This window comes from Phocoena phocoena, chromosome 3 (assembly GCF_963924675.1).
Source record: "Phocoena phocoena chromosome 3, mPhoPho1.1, whole genome shotgun sequence".
NCBI lineage: Eukaryota > Metazoa > Chordata > Mammalia > Artiodactyla > Phocoenidae > Phocoena > Phocoena phocoena.
This window is the reverse complement of record NC_089221.1, coordinates 92,193,365-92,218,374: the sequence shown is the minus strand read 5'-3', so window position 1 is coordinate 92,218,374 and position 25,010 is coordinate 92,193,365. Positions and strand designations below refer to the sequence as shown.

Sequence of the window (25,010 nt, the reverse complement as noted above, 5' to 3'; positions counted from 1 at the left end):
TTGCAGTGCCGGTTCCCCCCCCCCGCACCCCCCCCTCTTCCCGCATCATATGGAGAACACCACCTGCCCCTCGCTGCTTTCTAAGTATGGCGAAGACGGAACAGTCTGCTCCTCTCAGCTGTGCTCGGCTCCCGCAGGCACGCTACATGAATACCACGTGAAGTACAAAGAAAACTCATTTCTGAAAATTCCCTCTCCTTAACCGCATTTGTATAGTTTACTTCTTTGGTGGTTCGGTTAAATTTTACTAGGACCACAAGCAAGAGAGGGATCTGGGATGAAGAAGGGTTTTGTAGCACGCAGCCTATGCAGACAACAGCAAAGACAAGGTGCCCTGATAAAAAAAAAAACTCATGTGCAAGACTTGGAAACCTGGTCATCCAGATGGGGTTTTATGGCAACCCCGGAGCCAATAAACTATAATAAACGTCCATGGAAGTGGAGGGAATGAAATCAGACCAGATGGGAGGTAGCCAGTAAATGTGTGATTGCACGGAGGCCTGGTTTTGTTCCAAACAGAAGAAGTTGGGAGCAGACACACCGAGAGAGCAGGGTCGCAGGGCAGGGGCCCGACCGAGGCTGCAGCCCCGCTAGGTGTTGCGGAGACTAGGCTGGGACAGGGCAGGAACCTAGGACCAGTGACTAGAATGTCACAAGGCACATTCCTAGGGGCTCTCCTCCAGAAAAGTCCATGCCTAGCCTCTGCTCCATCCCCCTCACCACACCTGCTCTTCTCAGTCTGGTTCCCCTGGCCCACAGCTTCGGTGTTTGGAACCGTCCTTTTCCAAGGTAGGAATATGTCTGAAAATTCTGGGAAGGTTCCCTCAACGGACTCAACCACTAGTGTGGCGGTGATTTAATATCTTCAAAGATGGTGGTAGTTTCCACTTGATTTTTAAAAATAAAAACATCCCCAAACCCCAGCCTTTAGGTGTCTGTATTATATATCCTCATGAAATGACGATTCCACTTTCTAAGCTATATTTACAGTATAATTATGTTATTTTCCTTTTTCCTGTAGCCCTGTGGGTTCTTTCTTGGCTCCATATATCTGGGGCTTGATTAGAAATCCATGCTAGGCAACTTAAGGCTGGCTATTGGAAATCCACTGTGACTGACAGAACAAGTGAACTCCCTTTATGTTTAGTCAGCAGAACCTGCATCCTGCTTGTGCCAGCGAGGGCCTCTGAGGTTCGGGGAACTTGAAAAATGCAGGGGCTTAGCTTACAGATACAATATCCAAATGGCTCCCCGTTGGCAGCAGGGGGTGGTCTGCATCCCGAATTTCTGGCGCAATCACGTCATTAGGATTAGCTGAGGGTATTTTCCCTGCAGCTTCTCTCTTCCCGCCTCAAGCAAAGCGATTACCATTTAACCACATGGCCAGAGGCACTGGCAATGTGAAAACTGAGCTATTACAACTTGGAAGGAAAGACAAAAAGTGGCAGTGAGTAAATCAGGAGGGTAGTGAGGTTCCCCACATGGCAGCCTGCAATCTACCCTCAGCCTGGAGGCTACACTATAAGATAAACAGCCCTGGCTGGACCAAGACAGCAGCCTGAGCACACACTGTAGCCTTCCCCTCCTACCCCAAATCCCCAGAAACGACGGCAAATGTACTTTTAACAAAATCCTCAAGCACGATGGAAACTAAGGAGTGCTCTTCATCTGCCGGAAACCCTGAGGAATCATAAAAAAGGAAAGGCAGATTTTTATTCTTCTTGAAAAAGGAAACCACAACTCAAAATGCACACAGAAGCAAGCTGCTACAAAAGGAAGAAAGGGATTCAGAGGTGCTTCAGTGAGAGGTGCTGGCCATTAGAACCGGAGGGGACCGGACGCTTGGGTCAGATATGCGGCCTAGAGACCCGTTGACAGCCGGGAGGAATAGAAAGCCCAGGAGGCAAGCTTGTGAGCCAAAGCCAAGAGTAAGTCACAAAACTCAACCTTAAAAACTCACACGTGAGGAAAGTTACTACAGTAGACAAAATACCATTTCAGAATAAGTATAATAAACATCCTCAGAGAGGCGCAAGAAGATATCATATCATGACACAAGAGATGATAGGTTTCATCCCCAAAATAAACTCAACACATCACCCAAACACCATGATGGCTCTAGCTAAGGAATAAACGAGTGAGCTGGAAAACAGAGCTGCAGAACCTCCCCAGAACTGCACTATCCGATCAGGCAGCCATGGCCACGTGAGCCACTGAGCACTGGAAATGTTGACTGCTTTGGATCTGAGAAGGGCTGTAAGTGTAAATTTACTAGATTTACAGTAGATTTTGAACATTTAGTAAAAAAAAAAAGAAAATAAGATATCTCATTAATATCTTTTAAAAATATCGATTTATATTTTGAAATGATATCTTGGATACAATGAGTGAAATGAAATGCGTTATTGAAGTGGACTGTACCTGTTTCTTTTTACTTTTTAAATGTGGTTCCTAGGACATTTAGGACATCAGGCGTGGTTTGCATTACCTTTTGACTGGACAGCCCTCCTCTAGAACAGAGTGCAGAAGGGTGGTGAGAGTATGAAAACTTAGGAATATGGAAGACAGATCCAGAGAGAAAGAATAGAGGGAAAGAAACAGCTGCAATAGAGGAAAAACGTCCAGCAGTGAATCAACAATGAGGTGGTCTGATTGGAAAGAGCCAGAGATGGGGAGGGAGGCATTCTCACTGAAGCTAGAAACAAGATAAAGATGCCTGTTTTTTTTTTTCTTTCCTTCAGTCAACTTAATTACCTCTGTATTTGAGAAATACGATCCATGTATAAAGCAGCCAAAGAAATTGTTAAAAATTCCCTAAAGATCCAACAAAATTTACTCGCAATATTCCATCCCAGTGATATGAAAAGATGCCTGATTTGTTCCTCACCATTTAACACAGTCCTGAGGTTCTAGCCAATGCCACACCGCAACCAGAAAGTACAGAAAGAGGCCTCTTCTACCTGGAGGTGAAATGACTGTATATATTCTCCCCGTCATTCCCCTTTCTGGCCTCCAGGTCCGGGCCAAAGAAGCCCGTATGGGCGCCTCCTCCTTCCCAAGCAGCCTGTAATGCTCCATGAGGAGCATGCGGGGAAAACCTGGCACCCAGCCGTCACTCCTGGAATAAACTTCCTGGAATAAACTGCGCAGCGGGGCTGTGAGCAGGGCGCTTACCGACGGATGGCGTTGGCGAACTCCGCGGCCAGCTCGCTGTCACTGCACGCCGTCCTCAGTTCAGCCAGAGACAGAGCTGGGGAGGCAGCGTCCGCAGACTCCTGAGGACGTAAACACAGCCGTGTGAGGTCTGCAGCCAAGCCGAGGGCGCCCGGAGGCAGACGCGGGAGCTGACGGGCGGCGGCAGCTCCGCCCCTCAACATCCCCTCGACGTCCGCCGTCTGCTGCCCCGCGCTCTGAGCACTCACAGGGAGCTGCGCACTGGGCTGAGCTCTCTACACACATGTTCTCTCTTTTTTTTTTTTTTTTTTTTTTTTGCGGTATGCGGGCCTCTCACTGTTGTGGCCTCTCCCGTTGTGGAGCACAGGCTCCGGACGCGCAGGCTCAGCGGCCATGGCTCACGGGCCCAGCCGCTCCGCGGCATGTGGGATCTTCCCGGACCGGGGCACGAACCCGTGTCCCCTGCATCGGCAGGCGGACTCTCAACCACTGCGCCACCAGGGAAGCCCCACACAGGTTCTCTTATCTGATCATCGTGACGATCCTCTGAGGCAGATACTGTCATTATCCCCTCTTTGCCAAGGAGAAAAACTAGGGCACAGGTAAGTTACACTGCCCCAGGTATTCAGCTGGGACACGGTGGAACCAGGATGCCAACTGATGCCAGGTCAGTTCCCTTCACCACTGGGTTAAGCCTCTGGTAGCTCATAAAAGTGGGAAACACATGTATCCTTGGGTTGTCCTTCCCTTCATCCCGCGTCCCCTGGGGAGAGAACCAATCTTTCCTGGAGTTAGGGGCTTTACTGCGTTCAGTGTAATCATCTAGAAGACCCAGGAAAGGAGGAGGACAACAGAAGCACACATTCACAGATGTGCCTTAGCATCAGACAGGAGCTTTGACACCACCTAAACCAAATCCTCCCCTTTTACAGATGAGGAAACATAAGAGCCAGAATGCCTAAATCCTAAATGGAGTTAGGACAATTGACAAAGCAACGCTCACACCCCTCCGAGCGCTCTGCCTTCTCTGCATTTAGACAGAGGGCAGCTGCTGTGCTGTGTAATAAGCACAGGGGACGGTGGTCACCTGATAGTTTGCTCAGCAGACATTTACAGAGGGCTGACTACAGCTCAGGCTTGAGAATAAAAAGCCCGTGATCTGTTACGCTGAGACAGAATGTAAACAGAAGGCTGTATCATGATGGAATGAGCGCTTCCGGGAAGTATGAACCTGGCGCTAGAAATCCAGACGACAGGGGGCGCTGGCACAGAAACGCCACCACACGGGGCTCCTCTGGAGGAGCCCACAGCACCTGAACTCCCCCCACCCCCCTGCTCCTCCAGCTCTGCTTTCCCTCCCTCCTCTCCGCCTGGCGACCTGCAGACCCGAGCCCCCATCCACCAGCCCTGGAGTCTCTCCAGAGTCCAACACCCTCTTCTAGTGTATAGAGCGACTCCCCTCGGGGTTAACATTTCATAAGACTCCTTAAGGACAAGGGACAGCTTTGTCTCATCCGGTGCCCTTCACTGAACACGTCTGGTAATCTCTGTTGCACACAGACAAGAAGTGAAAAAACCTACTGTCACTTGGGCAAGATATGGGACCCAGCTTGCTGGCTGGAGGGAAAGTTTTAAACCAAGCATGACACCCCCCCCTCCTCAGAAGCGAGTGTGGATGTTCTAGACCCCAATCTGGCCTGCCACCTGTTTTTATAAAAGGCCCACAGGGCAAGAATTGTTTTTGTTTTTAAAATCATGGAAAAAAAAATTCTAAGGAATATTTTGTGATGTATAGAAATCATATGAAATTCAAATTTCAGCGTCCATAAATAAAGTGTTAGAACACAGCCATGTGCCTTTGTGTCTGTATTGTCTCTACCTTCACAGTACCATTCCGCAACAGCAAAGTTACGTAGTTGCGGCAGAGTCCACATGACCCGAAAATCCTAAAATGTTAACAGTATACCAGCCTCTGCTCCAGACTGCTTGCCTCATCTACCAACAAGACCAAATGAATAGCCCAGAAGGGAGGTATTATTGATATAGTAAATGGATCTAACATTTTTTAAAAAATAAATTAATTTATTTTATTTTTGGCTGCGTTGGGTCTTCGTTGCTGCGCGTGGGCTTCCTCTAGTTGCGGTGAGTGGGGGCTACTCTTCGTTGCGGTGCGCGGGCTTCTCACTGCGGTGGCTTCTCTTGTTGTGGAGCACGGGCTCTAGGCGCGCGGGCCCAGGAGCTGTGGCTCACGGGCTCTAGAGCACAGGCTCAGTAGTTGTGCGCGGGCTTAGTTGCTCCGCAGCATGCGGGATCTTCCCGGACCAGGGCTCGAACCAGTGTCCCCTGCATTGGCAGGTGGATTCTTAACCACTGTGTCACCAGGGAAGCCCTGGATATAACTTTTGAAAGGCAAAATAATCAGCTTCCTCCAATTTCATTACCTGAACAACACAGAGCACTCTTATAAAAGCTCCTTACCCTAATGTACAAAATAAAAATAAATCATCTGGCCTTTACCATCAAAGAGATTTCTGTTCTTTGAAGCCATTCCACGAAACACAGAGCTTCCCCCAGTCGAAATAAATACTAAGAACCAGGGGGATGCACAGTCCCTGGGCCTCTGGAAAGAGTCTGAGTAGTCCGTTTGCACCACTCCCTAAGGGCGCACACACGAACGCTGGGGCTCTCTCAGGCTCTGTCCCAAAGTGACTGCTAACAAACTCAAAAGGCTGAGCAAAGATTCGGAAGCTGTTGGCACAGAACAGAGCCCCAGATCCTCCCGCGTGAAACAGCTCTGCAGAGGCTGCTGCTCACCACGATCAGACTCCCCAAGCACTGGGCACGTGGTTTCAGGGTGCACCCCCATGGTGACCTTTCCAAAGCTCAGACTGTGTCACCTCACCCCCTACAAAAAGCCCTCAGCAATTCCTCCCCATCCTCAGGACGGCGCAGCCGGCTTGTCTCCCCAGCCAGTGTATGGATTCCTCCTCCCTCTAGGCTTTGCCCTTGCCATTCCACTGGCCTAGGGTGGACTTGCTGGTCTGCCCTGGCCCTCTTCCTCAGGCTAGCACCCACTCTCCACTGGCTCTCTCAGTTCAGGAAACCTGTCCCGAATCTCCAAATCTGGCTTGTGGCCTCCCCTTGTACCGGGCATTGATCCTTGCACCCAAGAACATTGTGTCCCTGCGTTGTGATCATCTATTTGCCCATTCCAGGGCAATCTAAACTCCTGGAACAGCCTCCAGCATCTTGCCTGGACCAAATCACATCCATCACGTGAACATCGGATGACTGAGAAGCAGCTGGGGCCTCAGGAAAGTGGCCCAGCTGGGTACCATGGCTATGGACTCCCTTGGTGCCCTTGCAGGTGAGAGGCGGGCAAAGGGTAGCTGTGGCCTCTGTGGAGCACGCGTCAGTTCTTAGCTGTTTAGCTGTTTCTTCGCTGCCACACGGTATCATCAAGGTGCCTTCTTCGCAGGTACACTACTCTCGTGAAGACATCACTGCATCTGGGCCGTGAGGGGCCACTCATTAGACCAGCAAGTCAGCGTAGGCCCACAAGTCCTGGGCCTGAGACAAAGTGGGGTCAGGAGAAGCTGGCGTTTGTTAGGAACAGAAAATCTGACGCACAGAAATTCCAGCACCCTGGGGCGAGGGATATCTTTCTTTAAAGTCTGGACTATTTTTTTCTCCAGTGCAGTGTTTGGAATCACTCTGAGATAGAGGCTGATGGAATGAGCTTGGATTCTAGAAAAAAAGACTTGTGCGCTAATGAAAGTGTGAGTTTGCAAGATGATATCATCGATAGCCCACTCTGTGTGATATCCTCGGGCTAATGCGGGGCTCACCTACCTCCTTCTCTGCCTCATAATGCTTCCGGCCCCCCACCTCTTGGAAGTCGAGGAGGAAACAGACGAGAGGAGGAGTGGCCGTCAGCCAAACTGGGGTTAAATCCCGATTCTGCCATTCACTAGCTGTTGAGACCCCCTCAGTTCTTTTAAACCTCATTATCCTCGCGTAAATGGGGATAACTCTTCTTTCCTGAGAGTCGTGAGACTTAAGGGAGATGATACATGCAATGATCGGGTACAGAGTGATCAACCAGCAATGGTCACTGTGTGACACGGGATAGAAGGAAGAAGAGGTGGAACCAGTATCAGACTCCTGGACCACCGCATAGATCGCTCCCTGGATCAGACCGTGATCTGTGAAAATGCTTCAACTGTATGGAACAGTTGAATTGTATGGAATTTTAACTGTCCGTAAAAGTGAGATGTTTTCAAAATGTGGATTTGGTTTCTTTGCCCGCAAAATGTCCCCTTCTTTCGAATTTCTAGAATGGCTTTCGGCTCCTATGCAAATAAGGAAGCTGAGGCAGCAGGTTAGTGGGCAGTGGCTGGCGGGACCTGGGCAGGTGGTGAGGCCCGAGCCCCAGGGTCCCTGTGCCCCTACCTTGCCGGCCTTGTCCTTGCCGCCGCTGCTGGTGGAGCTGAGGGACCGCGTGCGCTGCTCCTTCAGCTCCTCCACCTCGGACTTCAGGTGCTCGATGTGCACGAGGTAGGCCTGCTCCTGGGCCTCCCGCGTGCTCAGCTTCAGCTCCAGGGCCTTCTTCTCCTTCTCCAGGAGGTACAGCTGGGCCTTCAACTCCGCCATCTCCTCCTGCGGAGCACAGAGCGCACGAGGCGCCCACGGGGTGAGAGCAGGGCTGGGCGGGGGAAGGGGGTCTGTAGCTACCACCCACAGCCCGGAGGGAGGTATCACTGGGTAGCTGGGGAGAACATGACCCCGAGGAGACTAGATGGCCACCTTCACACATCTTAAAGGACGGACTCGTGCACCAAGCCATGCGCTTGTCACTAGGCACCAGAACTGAGATCAGTGGCAAGCAGACCTTGGCTCACTATAAGGAAAACCTCTCTAACAACTGGAACACCCCACGCCCACGTCCCCAGTGGTCTCATCAGCCACGACAGAAACCAGTGTTCTGGCAGGCAGAGGCTAGCCATCAAAGAGGTTGTAAAAGGGTCATTCATATAAGGCTGGGTCTGACTAGGTCCCTTCCAATTCCCATTTCCTTTTCCACTTTCCATAGCACCAATCCACATATTTAATCACCCCTGATGGCAGTCTGGGGCCCTGAGCTGTGCCAGGCCACTGGGAAGCGTGCAGAGCAATGATACTGCCCCCAGCTCTTCTCTACTTTAGGCCCCAAATGAAACGAAATTGAAACAGAGCCCTTCCCGGGTGACTACGCCTCAGGTAACTTCTTCAAGTATCTTAAAGAAGCCAAATCAGAGTTGGCTATGGAGAGAAAGAAGTGACTCCCAAATGGGACCGTGCTGTCCTGGGACCAGAGCCGGGAACCAGTGGTAATCACCAGCATTTACTGAGCATGTAACACTGTCTTAAATGTTTACACTAAGTCACTCACTTAATCCTCCCAACCTGAGGGAGGTATTATGAGTATTTCCATTCACGGAGGGGAAACTGAGGAATGAAGAGGGAAATCCACCAGCTCAGCCCACAATTACTGGGTAAACTGTGGAGCCCCAGTTTAAACCCGGGACGTCTGGCTCAGAGCCCAGGTAACCACTAGCTATACTCCCCCTCCCCGGCCCCGCTTTCAAGGTGAGCCCACGCATGACTCTTGTCCCTCACCTCTGCTGGAGGGCAAGTCCAACACCCCGTGACCATCCGGTCAGTCTCCCCAGCTATCTCTGTCATCTTACTTCATAACACGGGGGCACTGCCTTGAAAGGGATTCACCAAGGTCACCCCCGAAGTGACCCTCCTCTGAGGTGACAAGCCACAGGCCTGCTGTGCTCTCCTGGGCAAGCCAGACCTGGGGAGTAGATGTTCTCACCGCCAACATGGGGAAACACCTAGAGGGTACCCACCGCGGCTAGTCGTACTCAGGGCTGGGGGCGTTAGCCACGGAGAAGGCAATGTGCCAAGCTGAGCGACCACTGGAAAGAAGATGCCAGACCTTTCCTAACCATGACATAGAACCAGGCCTAAAGGTGTCTCCGTACACTGAACCTTCTCATCTTTTGCCATCAGAAGCTGGATTCTGAAGGCTCTGACAGCACTGCATCCTGAGCTAACGTGGACCGTCATACCCAGAACCACCGTACAAACAAGCTCGAAAGAAGGAAAGATGGATCCATGGGTGCCGGAAGCAGGCCCTCCACCCAAGAGGAAAGGCAAGGTGGCCACAGCACCGGCCTCCTGAGGCATCAGGCAGGCAGGAAGGCCCCAGCACCTATGCAAGGGCAGGGCAGACAGCCAGGACTGAGAGCGCCCGCCCCCCGCCCAGGAGCCAGGACTCTCCAAGTGCCGCCTCGAGAGGAGACAAGAAGACTTCCTCCCTGTGGTGAGGGTGTGGCGAGGAAACGTGTCATCACTCAGGCTTCGGGTGGGAGAAGAAAGAAAAGCCTCTTCTGAGGAATCATGTAGGCATGAGGCATGTGTAGATATCAGCCAAGAATATGGCAAAAACTAGCCCTAAACCTCTGAAACCCGCGGGTCCCAACAGATCTAAGGACACAACCGTTTACAGAGACATCTCCACCCAGGACCCGCGGGACCCCACGGAAGACACAACCTCCGCCAGGGGGGAGCTGGCACCCACGTTCTCCTCCCAACACACACACACACACACACACACACACACACACGCGCGCGAAGAGAAAACAGAAGTGAGTCACGGTGAGGTAGAATCGGCATGTAAAGAACCAGAATTCACAAGGAAGAAGACAGAAAATAAACATTTAAAGCAATTAAAGAGAAAGAGGAAGAGGAGTCACAATGAAAGGACGGGATATTCAAAAAAGAAGAGTGGGTTTGAGAAGGAGCCACGTCAATCATCTAGGAATCAAAAGCTGTTTACTAAAGACCAAGTACAAGAAGTGAAAAAACCCAGCAGTTGTAGCCTAGAACAAAATGGTGAAATCCGACAAAATCTGCAGCAATGGACTTGGTGTGGGCAAGCACGCATCCCTGAACACACTATTAGGGACATACAGGGAAGGGAGGTGGCTCTGATGTTTTTCTTCAAAAAACTCCTAGTGAGGGAACCCAATGGCTGCCCCTGGGTCACGATATTATGGGTTCTCTTTCTTCCAGCTTTTTATAATTCCTGTTTTTTGGGAAAATTTCTCTGATGCGTATACATTTTATGTGCGTGTAGCAAAGGGAATATCAGAGCTTTTATTTCACCAAAAGTATCTTTCCTGGCCAAAATAACACTGAATTTATCGCACAACATATTGGCCTGAACATAAAAGAAATCTGGAGTCCTTGGTCAAAGGAAACATGATGTTTGGAAGAAGTCATGGAAGGGCAGCTTCACAGTTCATGCCACAGGGTGCAAAGGACCACAGAGAGGGGAAAAGGCACCGCGGTTATGGACACAATGCCCGGCTCGTGGGCAGCGAGGGGGGAAAATCAGCCAACGTTGCATGAGGGTTCCCTAGCGGGAGTCAAGTGAGGGTCTGAGCTGAGGCCAATATCTGACCTGAATCTGCTGCCACAGCCCAAAGTCCTCCCAGGCCTCACCCAGACTCCAGCTCGAGCAGCCACGGAGGGCAGGGATGTGCTGAGCAAGTCGCCCCGGAGGGTGACGGGGATGAGGGTTACCGATCTTCCACACAACACCACAGGGGCAAGGGGGTCAGGAAACCAGGGCTCTTGTCCAAATGCCGCAACTGGCCTCGCCCCGTTCTCCCCGCCTCACCTTAACGTCAGCATCAACCCGGGAAGCACTTGCAAGTGTTCTGGAGACCAGGGCTCTTTTCACGCGGACAGAGGCTGCTCCCCCTCAACCCCCACCACCGCAGAGGTCTCTCCTGCCTTCTCTTGGAGACGAGGTGTTCCATTCTGGCCTGGGACCCCCTGAGGTTTCTCCAGTGCTCAGCTCACCTCTCCAGGAACACATCCAGCTCAAGTGACCCCCAGACGTACTGAAACCATCCCTGTCTACACACGAGGCCCTGCCTGTCCTCCAGGGGAGAGGTGGCTGACCACGGCTGGGCTGACCACTACCGAGAGGCCTTTTCATACTTCCTCCTGGTGACAGCGGAGTGAACGGGACGCGGGTCTGAGAAGAGCCCCCCACGCGGATACCTTCATGGCCATCAGCTCCTGCATCAGCACCGCGTTTTCAAGGTCTAGCCGCTGGCTGTCTCCCCGGGGCTTGACGTCGTAGCTGAGTGGATCGATGTGGATGCTTTCCAGCTCCAGCATGGTCAGCTTGACCGCGGCCCTGTCATTCCTGAGCTGCTGGATATAATCCTTCAGCCTCTGCTCGTCTTCCTTAGTAAACTCTGTATCGCAGCTACTGGCTGTGGAGCTGGTTGTGCTGAGAAGACAAAGAAAACCCATCGCACTTCCAGTCGCTGCCAGCAGGTCTTCTCCCCCTCGTTCTTCTCCACACCCTCCCCTCTCCAACAGTATTTAGATGGTAATCCAAAAACAACAACGAAGAAAGCATTATTCATGGCATAGCACCTTTTGGGAGAGAAATGAGTATCAGAAAATGTTTACACCCTTTAAGACAAGGTGTGGACCCTAGAAATGAAGTCTAAGGAAATGATTCCACAGAAGCAGCAAGATACACACGTACAAAGACGTTTCACGGAATGCTAGGTTTAGTGAATTATAGTACATATCAAAAAGAAGGACATGATGTGGACATTACAGGAATAATTATGGTAATGGTGGAGAGAGTTTGAGTGAGGAAATAGGATGAAAAATATGTCATAAAAATAGGTGTATATATGCATAGGACTTAAAAAAAGGGATATGTTAAGGGAGCAAAGCAAGGTGAAGAACAAAATACCTATGGCATGACCTACAGATTGTGTGTGTGTGTGTGTGTGTGTGTGTACACATACGCATTGTGCACGCACACATCTCAGACTGCTGACAGCAGTCCCCTGGGGGTGGCAGCTGGATGGAGTGGTAGTGATGGGGGATCCTCTGTATCATGGCTGAGTATAAAGTCCACCACAGGGACTCAGGCTGGTCCGAGGGGCCCTTGGCCACCCATGCTGAATGGTGACCAAGCAGGGGCTGGCAGTTCTGAGGAGCACCTAGGGCTGGACCCCGGGAATGTGGTGGTCCATGAAAGTTTCTGTGGGTTCCAGAGTACCATGGAAGGGTGAGAACCACAGGAAAACTGAGGCTTGGTGCTCAAGATGGTTGTAGGCTGTCCCCACTGGCTCAGAATGAAGCCCACTCTACCCAGTTCTCAAGCACTTGAGGCCAGCACGCACCTACGGTGGTTTCTCTGGACCCACCTACACTTGACGTGGGCCTTATGGAACTGGCTTTGGAAAGATGGCAGAGAAACAAGCAGGGACCCATTTAACTCTCATCACAACAGTGCAGGTCAGCATGATCATCTCTGTCGTTACAGATTTGGAAATAGAGGTTCTGAGTCATTAAGTAGCTTGCCTGGTCATGAGGACGGAAACTTGGGCCGCAGTCTCCCCATTCCACAGCCCTGTCTCCCCAAGATTCCTGTTGTTGGAAGCTGTGCCAGGAGCAGGGACTGGTATCCATAGGCTGTTGGCTGCCCTGAGGCCAGGCCTGCCCTCCTCAGCTCACACTGGAACAGGGGTAACAGGCCAAGACCCCAACACAGCAGATGTATCTCCTCCCCGTAACCTCGATGTGACCAAGGGCCATTCCACTCTTGCATGTGACACGTTAACAAGAAGTCGAGGCTTCCGGGAAGAGAAGGGTGAGAAGAGATGGTAGGCCATGCACACAAGGAAGAGAACTTCCTAGGGCCTGGGGTGGTCTTCAGGTCAGAGAACTCCTGCCAGGACCGGAAGCTCCCAAGCACCACAGACTCTCTGAGGTCCCCTACCATCCTTCACCCCCCAACCCCCATCAGAACAGGTGGGATGTTCCTTAGAGATGAAGGGAGCAAGGTGAGTCTGACCAACACACAACACCTTTTCAGAGGCTGTGATGGCTAGTTACACGTGTCAGCTGGGCTAGGCTATGGTGCCTAGCTGCTTGGCCGAACACCCCTCTTAGATGTTGCTGCAAAGGTATTTTTCACACGTGATTGACATTTAAATCAGTAGACTGAGTAAAGCAGATTACCCTCCGTAGTGTAGGTGGGTCTCATCCAATGAGTTGAGGCCTTAAAATCAGTCAATCAATCAGCCTCTCCATCCATACACACACACACCTGTTGATTCCGTTTCTCTGGGGAACCTGAATACAGCGGTGCTGCCTTTACCTGGGACCGGAGCATCTTATACGCTTGGCAGATTTAGAGGTAGCACGACTCAAACTCTCTGTGCCTAGTTCCTTATCTTTAAAATGAAGGTAATACAGTACATCCTTCCCAAGGTTGTGGTGAGGATTAAATGAGGTAAACCGAAAGTGTCTGGAATAGTGCCCAGCACTCAGTAAATATAGCCATCATTCATTCATTCAAGAAATATTGGGGTACTTACTGTGGGTCACTTTTCTAGGCCCTAGAAAAATCTCTGTCTTCATGGAACTCATACTCTAACAGGGGAGACAAACAAGTAAAACAGACGGCACATCAGACAAGGAGAAGTACCAGGGAGAAAAATGACGCAGTTATGGGGATCACAAAGAGGGGGTGGGGTGATTCTTGCGAACAGAGTTCGAGGAGTAGACGTGAAGAAGGTGAGAAAGGGAGCTATGTGGGTATCTGGAGGAACAGGGAGGCAAGCAGACGATACAGCAAATGCAAAGGCCCTGAGGCAGCAAGGCCGGCTGGCCAGCAAGAATAAGACTGTGGCTGAATGGGGGTCAGCCAGGGGAGAGGGAGGAGAGCTGGTCAGACAGGAGGGTGTGTATGTGGGGGGCAGCGTGCCACATCACATAGGGTCTCATAAGGGTTGTGTCTTTTTCTCTAGAATTAGAAGCCACTGGAGGGTTTGTAATAGAGGAGTGACATGATCTGCCTTCCATTTTAACAGGATCCCTCTGGCTGCTGTACTAGGAGAGATGCAGGGAGGCAAGGGCAGAGGCAGGAGACCTTTTGGAGGCTACTGCAACAAGCTTGGGGGAGACGGTGGAAGCTGAGAAGGCAGGAAGTAGGTTAAAAACTACTCATCATCAATGTTATGCGTTCTCAAGCTGTATTTTAAAAAGGACGAGATGGGACAAGCAGCAATACCCTCCAGTTGGAACACTTCAGGTGCAATTGCATAAAGAAACAAAGCAGCCCAAGAAAAGCATGAAGGAGCAACCGGTACCGCCAGCAGAGGGCGCTGAGGAGCCAGCGGGGGCTTCTGAGGATGACAGCTGCCCAACAAGAGGGATTCATCCTAGGGAGGAAACAGGGTCCCTCCCTCAGGATCTCAGCCTTCTTCGGTAAAGACCTGTTTTGCAAACAGCTCGGTGACAGGCATGCCTTACACAAAACCATTCAACAGAACTCGGAGCTTGCCTTCATGGACTGTCAACTTCATGGACTGTCAACGTGGAGGGACAGATGCCTAAGTTTCCACACATGAGCCACAAAATCAGAGCGAACTGAAGCTGTGGCCCTGTTCACGGAGCATTGCACGGGGCTGAGTGTGGAGATGTGCTCCCAGGCATGACGTGTTTAGACAGCGTGCTGCTGGGAAATAGCAACACTGCTCTTCCAGTGAGTGGGGAGGAGCTTCAGGTAGGAGATCCTTTCCCGTGAAGCTGGGACCCAGCACGAGAGGCTCACTTTACAACTGTAGTTCTTCTTTTCATTAAAAGTCGCTTTGGGGCTTCCCTGGTGGCGCAGTGGTTGAGAGTCTGCCTGCCGATGCAGGGGACACGGGTTCGTGCCCCGGTCTGGGAAGATCCCACATGCCGTGGAGCGGCTAGGCCCGTGAGCCATGGCCGCTGAGCCTGTGCGTCCGGAGCCTGTGCTCCGCAGCGGGAGAGGCCACAACAGTGAGAGGCCCACGTACCGCAAAACAACAACAACAAAAAAAAACCCCCCAAAAAACTGTAATTCAAAAAGACACATGCATCCCTATGTTCACAGCAGCACTGTTTACAATAGCCAAGACATGGAAACAACCTAAATGTCCATCAACAGATGAATGGATAAAGATATGGTATCTATATACAATGGAATATTATTCAGCCATAAAAAAGAACGAAATAATGCCAGTTGCAGCAACATGGATGCAACTAGAGATTATCATACTAAGTGAAGGAAGCCAGAAAGAGAAAGACAGATACCATATGATATCACTTGTATGTGGAATCTAAATTATGGCACGAATGAACCTATCTATGAAACAGAAACAGAACCAGGGACATGGAGAACAGACTGGTGATTGCCAAGGGGGAGGAGACTGGGAGAGGGATGGAGTGGGAGTTTGGGATTAGCAGATGCAAACTGGTATATATAGAATGGATAAACAACAAGGCGCTACTGTACAGCAGAGTAAACCATATTCAGTATCCTGTAATAAACCATAATGGAAAAGAAGATGAAAAAGAATGTATATATATATATGTATAACTGAGTCACTTTGCTATAGAGCAGTAATTAACACAACACTGTAAATCAACTATACGTCAATAAAAAATTTAACAAAAATTTCAAAACTCTAAGGACAGTAGAAGCTAGAGTTCTTTAATTATTCTGCAGGCCCTGAAAGGATAATATGTTGGCATATTTTCCATTTAGCGGGACTGGTGTTCCCCAGTGGTTGTCAAAGAGCAGTCGAGGGGCTGACCATGGCAGCATCCCCATGGAACTTGTTAGGAATGCATGTTCCCAGGCCCCACTACCCAGACTCACAGAGTCGGGAACTCAGGGGTGGGGGGTGGGGTGACCAGCCATCCGTTATAATGCACTCTCCCACTGATTCTGAGGCACAGCCTGGTTTGAGAACAACTGGTCCACCCCACAGGATAACTGGGCATTTGCAAAGTAGCCTGTGAAGTAACGGCACCCCATCACAAATTCTCTAGGGAGAGCCACCGTGCTCTTGGGCTGACCTGGTGGGTACCAGTGATTCTGAGCAGGTCTCTGACATCAGGCAGACCTGAGTAAACATTCTTCCTCTGCCAATGCCTAGCGTTATGGCCCAGAGTAAATCACCCAACCTTTCTGGGCTGTGACAAAGGGGATACTAACAGTTGCCATGTCACCAGGCTATGGAAATGAGACAATGGGTCCTGAAGCTGGCAGCCCACACACAGCACTTGATCTGGGCGGGGAGGAAGCACAGCTGTGCCAGTGGCCCCGAGACACCCAACATCAGGCTCAGGGCCTCCCTCCAGGGATGTCAGCCACCTAGCAGGTCCTGCAGAAAACCACCCATCTGCGGGGGAAGCAGAGCAGCAAGTGTTGACCGGACTTGCAAACCCCCAGAACTGCCTGGGAGACACCAACATGGGGGGGGGGAGGGCAGAGGCTGCCAGGCTTTGGGGGATCCTGGAACCCTCTAGGGCCTGGCGCCCGATCCCAGGCCAGGTGGGGAAGGCTTTTGTTATACCATCCCTGCTGTGGGTATAGTTTTAAGAAAGGAAGAAAAAGAAAAAAGGACAAAAGATCTCCCTCCACTGATTTTACCCCTGTGGGAAGCTGAGAGCTGTAAAGTGCTTTTCCAGGGGAAAGTTTAATTTCAAGGTAAGCACCTAGCCCTGCTGCCCCTCTCCAGCTTCCCTCTCTCCCTTCCAGGACACCAGCGGGGAACAGATCAGGCGAGGTTAATTACAATTCTGCTTTGTGCTCTTAATGGACCACCGCGGAATATGATTATGACAATGGTAAGAGGAGGGGAAGCCATGGCCTTTTCTCCGGCCTCCTGCAGACAAAGGCGCTGTCGGTCTCCTGAGGGCCTGCCGCCGGCTGCCGGCTGCCGGGCTGGGGTTAAGTCATCCATTAACTCTCCTGGCTCGGAATGCCGGGTGAGCTCAGTTGTCAAGGGGGAATAAATCACCTTCCCAGTGGGCCGAGTTACTCTTCCTCTCCAGGGTGAGAGGGATTGCGGGGAGGGCTGCAGAGGAAGCAAACCCCAGCTGGTCCCAGGATTCCGGGGCCGCACATTTTTGCCTTCTCCCCCGGTTTTTCGAGGAGCTGGGCCAGGTTGCGTGGGTTTCTCCTTCCTTACCATGATGCTCTCTGCTTGAGCTCCCCTCAGCTGGCTCTGCTCTGCGTCCATTAGTCGCCAGCTGACAGCTGATCTGTCTGCTCACCGCACATGAGCGCACACCGGCCAGCCTGGGGCAGCCCACGCTCCTGCCTGCCCTGTTCACAGTGGGACGCAGATACAGCAGTTTATTTAAGCAGCCGTCGATTTCAAATGTCCTCTCTTCTGTCCCTCTCCACCATGTCCCAGCCCTGTCCTGAAGACAACTCCCCACCCTGCTTTTAGAAGAAAAACCCTTTTTTTTTTTCTTTCCAGCTTCCTCATCTTGTCTCGGCAGAAAGAGAAAAGAACATATTATTTCTTTTGCCTTGAAAACCAGAGGCGGATTTTTCCTGAAGTTTTTATCAATGTCTTACCTGGCCCCAGTTAGGATCTCATTTACACCAAGGAGGAGCTCATTTTCAGAAGGAAAGTGCCACTAGGGGGCTTTCTGTTGGCTGAGCATTTTACATTTATTTGAAGGAGGGGGTCAGGCCAGTGACATTCGACCCCGCTCCTCTAAGCAGAAGCTTGGGCCTTGTCAACTGCCTGAACTTTGCAGTGTTGTACTGGGTATCCCCCCATGCCCCCCTTTTTTTTTCTGACAATTCTTTGTCACATAGGACTGAAAGTACTCAACACAATCCAAACCTCTTAGGTCTGAACGTTCTCAAAGGATTATCAGAATTCTCAAGGAGAAGCGGTTTGGGGAGGAAAAATTATCTAAAAAAATACAGTTGACTCTTGAACACCATGAACTTGAACTGTGCAGGTCATTTACACGTGGGTTTTTAAAAATAAATACAGTACTATGTTTATGATGGGGGCCGGGGGAGTCCGTGGTGGGTCCTGGAATGAATCCCCGGTGGATACCCAGGGGATGACTACATGGGTAGGTGAAATCTTCTGCCAGATAACTGAAGTCCTCAAAAACTGCCTGGTTCCAGAAACTCAGCTGACAGTGGAAGGCAAAATGAGAGACACATTTAGGAGATGGATTCTATTACTGCAGGTCTTTATATGGTGCCGTTACGATGGCGTTGGGAACCAGGCATCTCTAAAACAAATATTAAACTGCTCCTGAGTTGGTTGCTGATAACACACCAAGATAGACACCATCTAGACCTGACACCTATACTGCTGCTAACAATTTCTCTGACATTAAAAACATTAAACATTTTACAGTCGGCACTCCCTACCTAAGAATTCCACATCTGCGGATTCAACCAACCGCGGGTGGAAAATCTTTGGGGGAAAAAAAAAAAATCCAGAAAGTTCCAAAGAGCAAAACTTGAATTTGCTATGTGCTGGCAACTATATTTACATAGCATTTACATTACATTAGGTATTTTAAGTAACCTACAGATGATTTAAAATATATGAGAGGATGTTTGTAGGTTCCAATGCAAATATTACAATGTTTTATATAAGGGACACTTGAGCATCCTCAGATTTTGGTATCCACAGGAGTCCTAGAACCAATCGCCCAAGGATACTGAGGGGTGACTGTAAATGATTTTCAACATCAGTAATAATTAAGAGGTACAGAGTAAAATATTAAGGGTATGTTTTTGCCTAGAGATTGGCCAAATTAAAAAAATGTATACTACCCAGCTTCAGCAAGGGTGTGGAGGAAGAGGCCCTCACACACTGGCTGGATCATGTATGCAAGGGCTCCTTGACATCTGAAACAACAGTCATTTTTGAGTCAGTACATTCTGCTTCTCAGAATTGGTCCCACAGAAACTGCACGATGGGGGCAGGTATAAGGACAAGGATGGTGACTGCAGCAGTGTTTTAATAGTAAAAAACTGGATACAAACATCCAAACAAGAGGAAGCTGTCTAAATACATGACGAACTGCCATCCAATGGGAGACTGGGCACTACTGAAAAGAACGACACACGTGGAAAGATGCCTAAAAATGTAATACTAAGGGGAAAAAGCAAGTTTCGAGAGAGTCCACCTAAATAGGATCCTTATTGGGTTAAAATGAGATGGAGTCACATTTTTAAAGATGCCATGTGTTGGTCTGCAGACAACACACCCTCCGCCTTCTTCTGGGACCTACCCCTTCTCTCTGCCCACGTGGCTCCTGCAAGAACTGTCGTGGCCACGGATGACTGGGTAGGCACTTGAGCCCAGCTGGGCGAGATGTTCCTTCCCAGGATTTCCTTACTTGACACCAGAGAAACCAGTCAGCCTGGTATACTAAAGCAGGTGGTGTGCTGGTTTTCTGTCATCTGGGGAGCAGCCTGCAACAGGGAAGAGGTGAAAGCCGTGTGCGGAGGCCAGACTGGCCAGGTGTGGCTTGGCCCGGCTGTGCCCAGGTGGCCGGTTCTCCTCTGCCCGGGCTCACTGTAGCCCTCTGCCCAGGTATGCGGCTCCTCTGTGAGAGACCTGATATCCTTCCACCGAGACCCCCTTTTAAGCTATTTGAGTATGTTTCTGTCATTGGCAACCAAAGGTCTAGGTCATAAAAAATGGACACTTACATCTGTGAGGATACGCTCCAAACCGTGTGCAGTGTCCTTTCCAGGGAGGGTCCTAGCCTGGAGAATTTTATGTCATGCTTGGATTTTAACTGTTCAGTTTATTTTCACAATGAGCATATAATTCTTTTGAGATCAGCAAGTTAGGTCTTAAAAAAAGAAAAGCAAAAGCATTTCAGGTCTCTATCTAGTTCCCATAGAACCTACATGATAAGTGACAAGGACATTTTCGCAGGAGGCCTGAGCACCATGCTATGCTGTCATGTGGCGTACTGTGTCTGAGCTGGGCTTCAGAATTTACCAGCACTTCTAAGCTGTAATCCCAAGGACTTTGGATGGACTCTCCTGGTACTTGGATGGGGAAAGCACCTCTGGTTTTCAGAGGGAAGTAAAGACGCCTATTACGACAGGCAGACCTAGTCTGACTCTCATGCCCGGAAGCTTGCTGGTGGTGGAGCACAGGCCTGTCCTAACTGGATGGCTGTTTCAATCCCATTTACCCTTTCAATGGACGTGCTTCCACTGTCCTCAGCCTTTCTTTCTGTCCCAGTGAAACTTCATCTTAATCAAGACTGACTTAGAGGGTGAGGGCTGGGAGCTCCACCACCCTCCATTCCAATTTGGGGATTACGCCCCAGTGTGAGCGGTCAGCCAGGTGGGACCCCAGCTCCCTGGATGTTCCCAGAGCTCACTGCAAGGCTGCAATCACCAGTCTCACAAGCCTCAACCCGATCCACACCTGATGGCAGGACAAAAGGGAGTCCAGCCTCCATGAGGACAGACTTGCTGTGGCCTACTCTGTCTTGGCCCCTCGTCCTTTCGTAGATTTAGATCGATGATTGTGCTTCCACCCAGTGAGCTAAAACTGTGATGCTTGACCCAAAGGGTGGGCTTGACTGAGAATTCCTATTCCCACTTCTCATCAATTTCGTCCACTTGCCTCTCTGCTGTGATACACTGATAAAGCTATCCAGGCAACCCACATTACCTACTCTGCCCATTAAGATAATGACACTTTCTGATGCGGCCATGGCTGTATTTTTGCAAAAAAAAAATGAAACGTTTCAAAACTGAAACAGCAGCATCCCTGGGCTCCAGACTACAGAGTCAACGGATGGGCTGCCTACCGTTTTTATTCTCCTTGCTGGTAACTGCCCCTCAGCTGCTCCCTTCTGAAACCATGACCCTGCTGTTACCGGGGGCTGCCCTGTGCTGCCAGAAAGGCGTCTGGAGGCCTGGTACTCAGCATTCCCTTCCTGAGACCTGGAGGAACAGCTGGCTGACTCTCTGGTTAGAATTCTGCCAGCTGGCTACAGGGGGAGGGGAGGCGACTGATGGAGCCACATAAAGCCTCCAACTCAGAAAGCCTCTTGTCTTTCTTTCTTCCATAATCTTGACATGTGAGAATGGCTGAGTGGAATGGCAAGATTTACAAACAGAATTAATTATTATAATTATGAAAGCATCTGGTGGTCTGGGACTTTTTTTCTGAGCCACGCTGAACATAAGTAGTCTGGCCGTATCAGGTCCCAAGAACGTGTGTTGCCAACATGAATGCCTGTAACCCCCCCCTCTCTGAGCTGCTCTGATTTGGGTGGGAGTATGAAAGGGAACTTTTAAGGAGAATTGAGTAAAATCTGAGCTAAAGGTCTCTGTACTTTGATGCAAAGATCCATTGGACACTGAATCTAGTTCAAGAGCCATTCTTCAGTGAGGTCATCCTTGCAAACTGAAACTATGTTCTGAGTTTATGTCAACCTACAGAAGTACATTACCTAAAATTAAGCTTCTCTAAGGAGGCTGTCGCAAAAATCAAGGCTCATCTATACATTAAAATATTTCTAAGAAATATCCGCAATCAGGGTCTCCCACTGAATAGCTGGTGAGAAAACATTCCCGCTCCTGACTGGCTCTAGATTTGTCTCTGATTTAGATTAAAACAACAAAATTATTTTGCAGGTGGGGAGGGATGAGCAAAAGACCTGTAACACACCCCTTATAAGCCACTGAAAGGGTACACAATTCTTGTCAACCCAAGCCTTGTATTCACTAATGCAACAGAACAGTATCACTGACAACATGAGAACTACATGTTTATGCTAAATGAAGGTGGAAATTATAGATTATACACATTGGGAAACGTCATTAAGAAGAGCATCTGCTTTCTGTGTTTAAACAGAAGAATCTGGTTTCAAGAAAAAAAGAAATTATAATCTGTGCTACCCTGAATAAGACAATTGTTGCTGCAGTCCAGAGGAAATAAGTCCCTTGTGTTTGCTGGCACCTGGCCAAGTACGTTACTGGGAATGTCCCCTTTCCTGAGGCACCAGGTCCAGGACAGTTAAATCTGCACTTAGGCAGATGGCTGGGTCCTACCAGTGGGAAAGACAGATGGGACCATTAAGTTTCTCTCAGATACCGAAAAAAACATCAGTATCTCTCCTTTTACTCTTAAGATTGAATCCACCCTTATGTGGCTTTGGTCACTTGACCTGCAAGCAGACACTGTTTTTTTTTTTTTTAAATCATGAGATCCAACCTGGCCTAGTGAAAAGAATAATATGCTTGGTGCCAAAGTCCTGGGCTTGGGTTCTGATTTCCCTCTTATCTATCAGCCTTATTTAGGCAAGTCACTCTCTCACCTCTGAGCCTAGGTTTTCTCACCTATACAAATGGGGTAAGTTACCCTTCCTGTCTTTTGTGATTTGGTTATCACATGACAATCTCTAACAAAGTACTTTCTAGACAGAACTGGGATATAAAGGAAAGGCATTCTATTTGCAGCAACAGGGATGGACCTAGAGATTATCACACTAAGTGAAGTCAGACAGAGAAAGACAAATATATGATATCACTAATATGTGGAATCTAAAATATGACACAAATGAATTTATTTATTAAACAGAAATGGACTCACAGACATAGAGAACAAACATGTTTATCAAAGGGGAAAGGGGGTGGGCTGGGATAAATTAGGAGTTTGGGATTAGCATATACAAACTACTATATACAAAATAGATAAATGACAAGGTCCTCCTGTATAGCACAGGGAACTATATTCAGTATCTTGTAATAAACCATAATGGAAAAGGATCTGAAAAAAAAATCCATATATATATATATATCCATATATATGTATCCATATATCCATATGTATCCATATATCCAAATACATATAACCATATATCTCTATATCTCTATATCTATATGAATCACTGTGCTGTACACCAGCAACTAACACAACATTGTAAATCAACTATAATTTTACAGAAAGAAAGAAAAAGGGAAGGCATTCAGTTTTTAGGAGTTTTGGTGGCAAGAAATGAGAAGGTCATTAGAAAAAGTTTCATTCTGACCCTCTACTCACATCCAATAGAATCCAATGGCTTCCGCAAATTATGCTTAGCAAGGTGTTCACTGCTTTCCTCCCCATTTTTTTTTTTTTTTTGCGGAACGCGGGCCTCTCACTCTCGTGGCCTCTCCCGTTGTGGAGCACAGGCTCTGGACGCGCAGGCTCAGCGGCCATGGCTCACGGGCCCAGCCGCTCCGCGGCATGCGGGATCCTCCCGGACCGGGGCACGAACCCGTGTCCCCTGCATCGGCAGGCGGACTCTCAACCACTGCGCCACCAGGGAAGCCCCTCCCCATCATTTTCAAGTACCCACTTCAGTTTTCTAGATCCACAGATACTGAACTTGAGCCCAGGTTCATGACTAAGTGTCTGCCAAGCACAGCTATGATTATGCATCACTCTACAAGGCAAAGAGGTGAGAGAAGGGAAGTCTGTTGCCTGAGGGGGGCTTACAAAGGACAGAGGCACAAGACGAAGGGAGAGAATGGAGCCTGGAAATAGGATGCGGTCTGGGTCTTGCGTGCTTAAGGACCATTTGCAGCACATGGGCCTTCTTCACCGCCCCAAATACTTCTTGAAAATCAAGGACTATAACGAAATGGAGGGTAGAACCAAAAGGGGGAAGTGTACCGGACAGAAAGGTAGGTTTGGGTTCCACCTCCTTGAGCAAATCACCCCTTCTCTCTGGGCGGCATTTCCCACACTGGTGAAGTGAGAAGGCGCTTTCCAGCTCTCCCATTCTGATTCCCGGGAGCAGGCTGCAAGCTGGGGGGGGTGGGGGTTGGGGTAGAATTCTGTCTTCCAGCAAGCCTCACAGTCCTTAAGAGCCAGGTCACTGCACATCAAGCCTAGCGAGCGGACTACCTGTGGGCACGCATCCAGCTCGCGGCAGAAAGGCCGAGAATTACCTGGTGTGGCTGTTAGAAGACAGGCTCTCCCAAGGCTGCACGCTGCAGCCGGCCACAGCAAAGGCTCCCCCGCAGCTGCCGTCCAGCTTCATGAGCAGGGCCTTGGCGGCGTTCTCGGCTGTCTTCCGGCAGTCGTGAGCTCGCTTGAGCATCTGAGTGATGTTTTCATCCCCTGACGGGTCTCCTGCATGGCAGAGAAGCCAATGGGTTAATCAGCGCTGGTCCAGAGGAGTGAGTCTGGACAATCAGTAGCCAGTTACTCGGTGGGGGGGGGGTGGGGGGGGTGGCGCAGTAGAGAGGAGTCCAGCGGTGAATGCCAGTAAAGAGACGCGCGTCCTGGGCCTGGCTCTTCACCGAGAAACTGCACCAAGGAAGGCATCTTCTCTGCTCTGGCCTCCACGGTCCTCCCCGACAAATGAGGGGCTGGCCAGTAGGAGCTCTGTGGTCTGTTTCCAGCTCTAACCTATGATTTTCTAATTCCCCAGGCTCCTTGCTGCTCCCCGCGTCCAGCCCCAAGTCTCCTGTGTGGCCCTTCTCCCCTGCGCTGGTTGGTACTTCCCTGTGAATGAGGCCAGGGAGAAACTGAGGCCAAACCTTACGATCTCTCCACCTGCAGCTTTGCTGAGAGCTTCGTGTAGGCACGAGACACAAAAGTAATGGTTAAAACGAGACCTTGAGACTGGCTCTGACTGCCCTCTATGGACGCTATCCCTGACCTTTCTCTCTGAGCTAGGTCATGGCCAGGGGCGAGCTCCCCTGCCTCCAGAGGCCAGGAAACTGGGCTGGAGCAAGACGTCAGGGTCGTGGCCACCACCACAGAGCCAGACAGGGAATTCCCTGCCCGAGACAGTCACGTTCTTGTTGTGTTTTCAAAAACCATGCCGGCCAAATAAGTCATTGGTTTGTTACCTCTGCAGCCCAGACCCATGATCTTCCAAGTGTGTATATATAAAATCTTATG

The 25,010-nt window shown here is 49.9% G+C and overlaps 1 protein-coding gene across 2 annotated transcripts in view; it reads right to left on the bottom strand.

Annotated features, from left to right (window-relative positions):
* The window catches only part of MCC (MCC regulator of WNT signaling pathway), a 430,319-nt gene that overhangs the window by 14,335 nt on the left and 390,974 nt on the right, over nucleotides 1–25,010 (bottom strand). For both annotated transcript variants that reach the window (XM_065873958.1, XM_065873959.1), the window contains 4 exons: nucleotides 24,050–24,233; nucleotides 11,299–11,533; nucleotides 7,627–7,833; nucleotides 3,175–3,275 (listed from right to left, as the gene is read on the bottom strand). In XM_065873958.1, coding sequence (XP_065730030.1) covers nucleotides 3,175–3,275; nucleotides 7,627–7,833; nucleotides 11,299–11,533; nucleotides 24,050–24,233 — 727 coding nt within the window. The remainder of the gene's footprint in view (nucleotides 1–3,174; nucleotides 3,276–7,626; nucleotides 7,834–11,298; nucleotides 11,534–24,049; nucleotides 24,234–25,010) is intronic.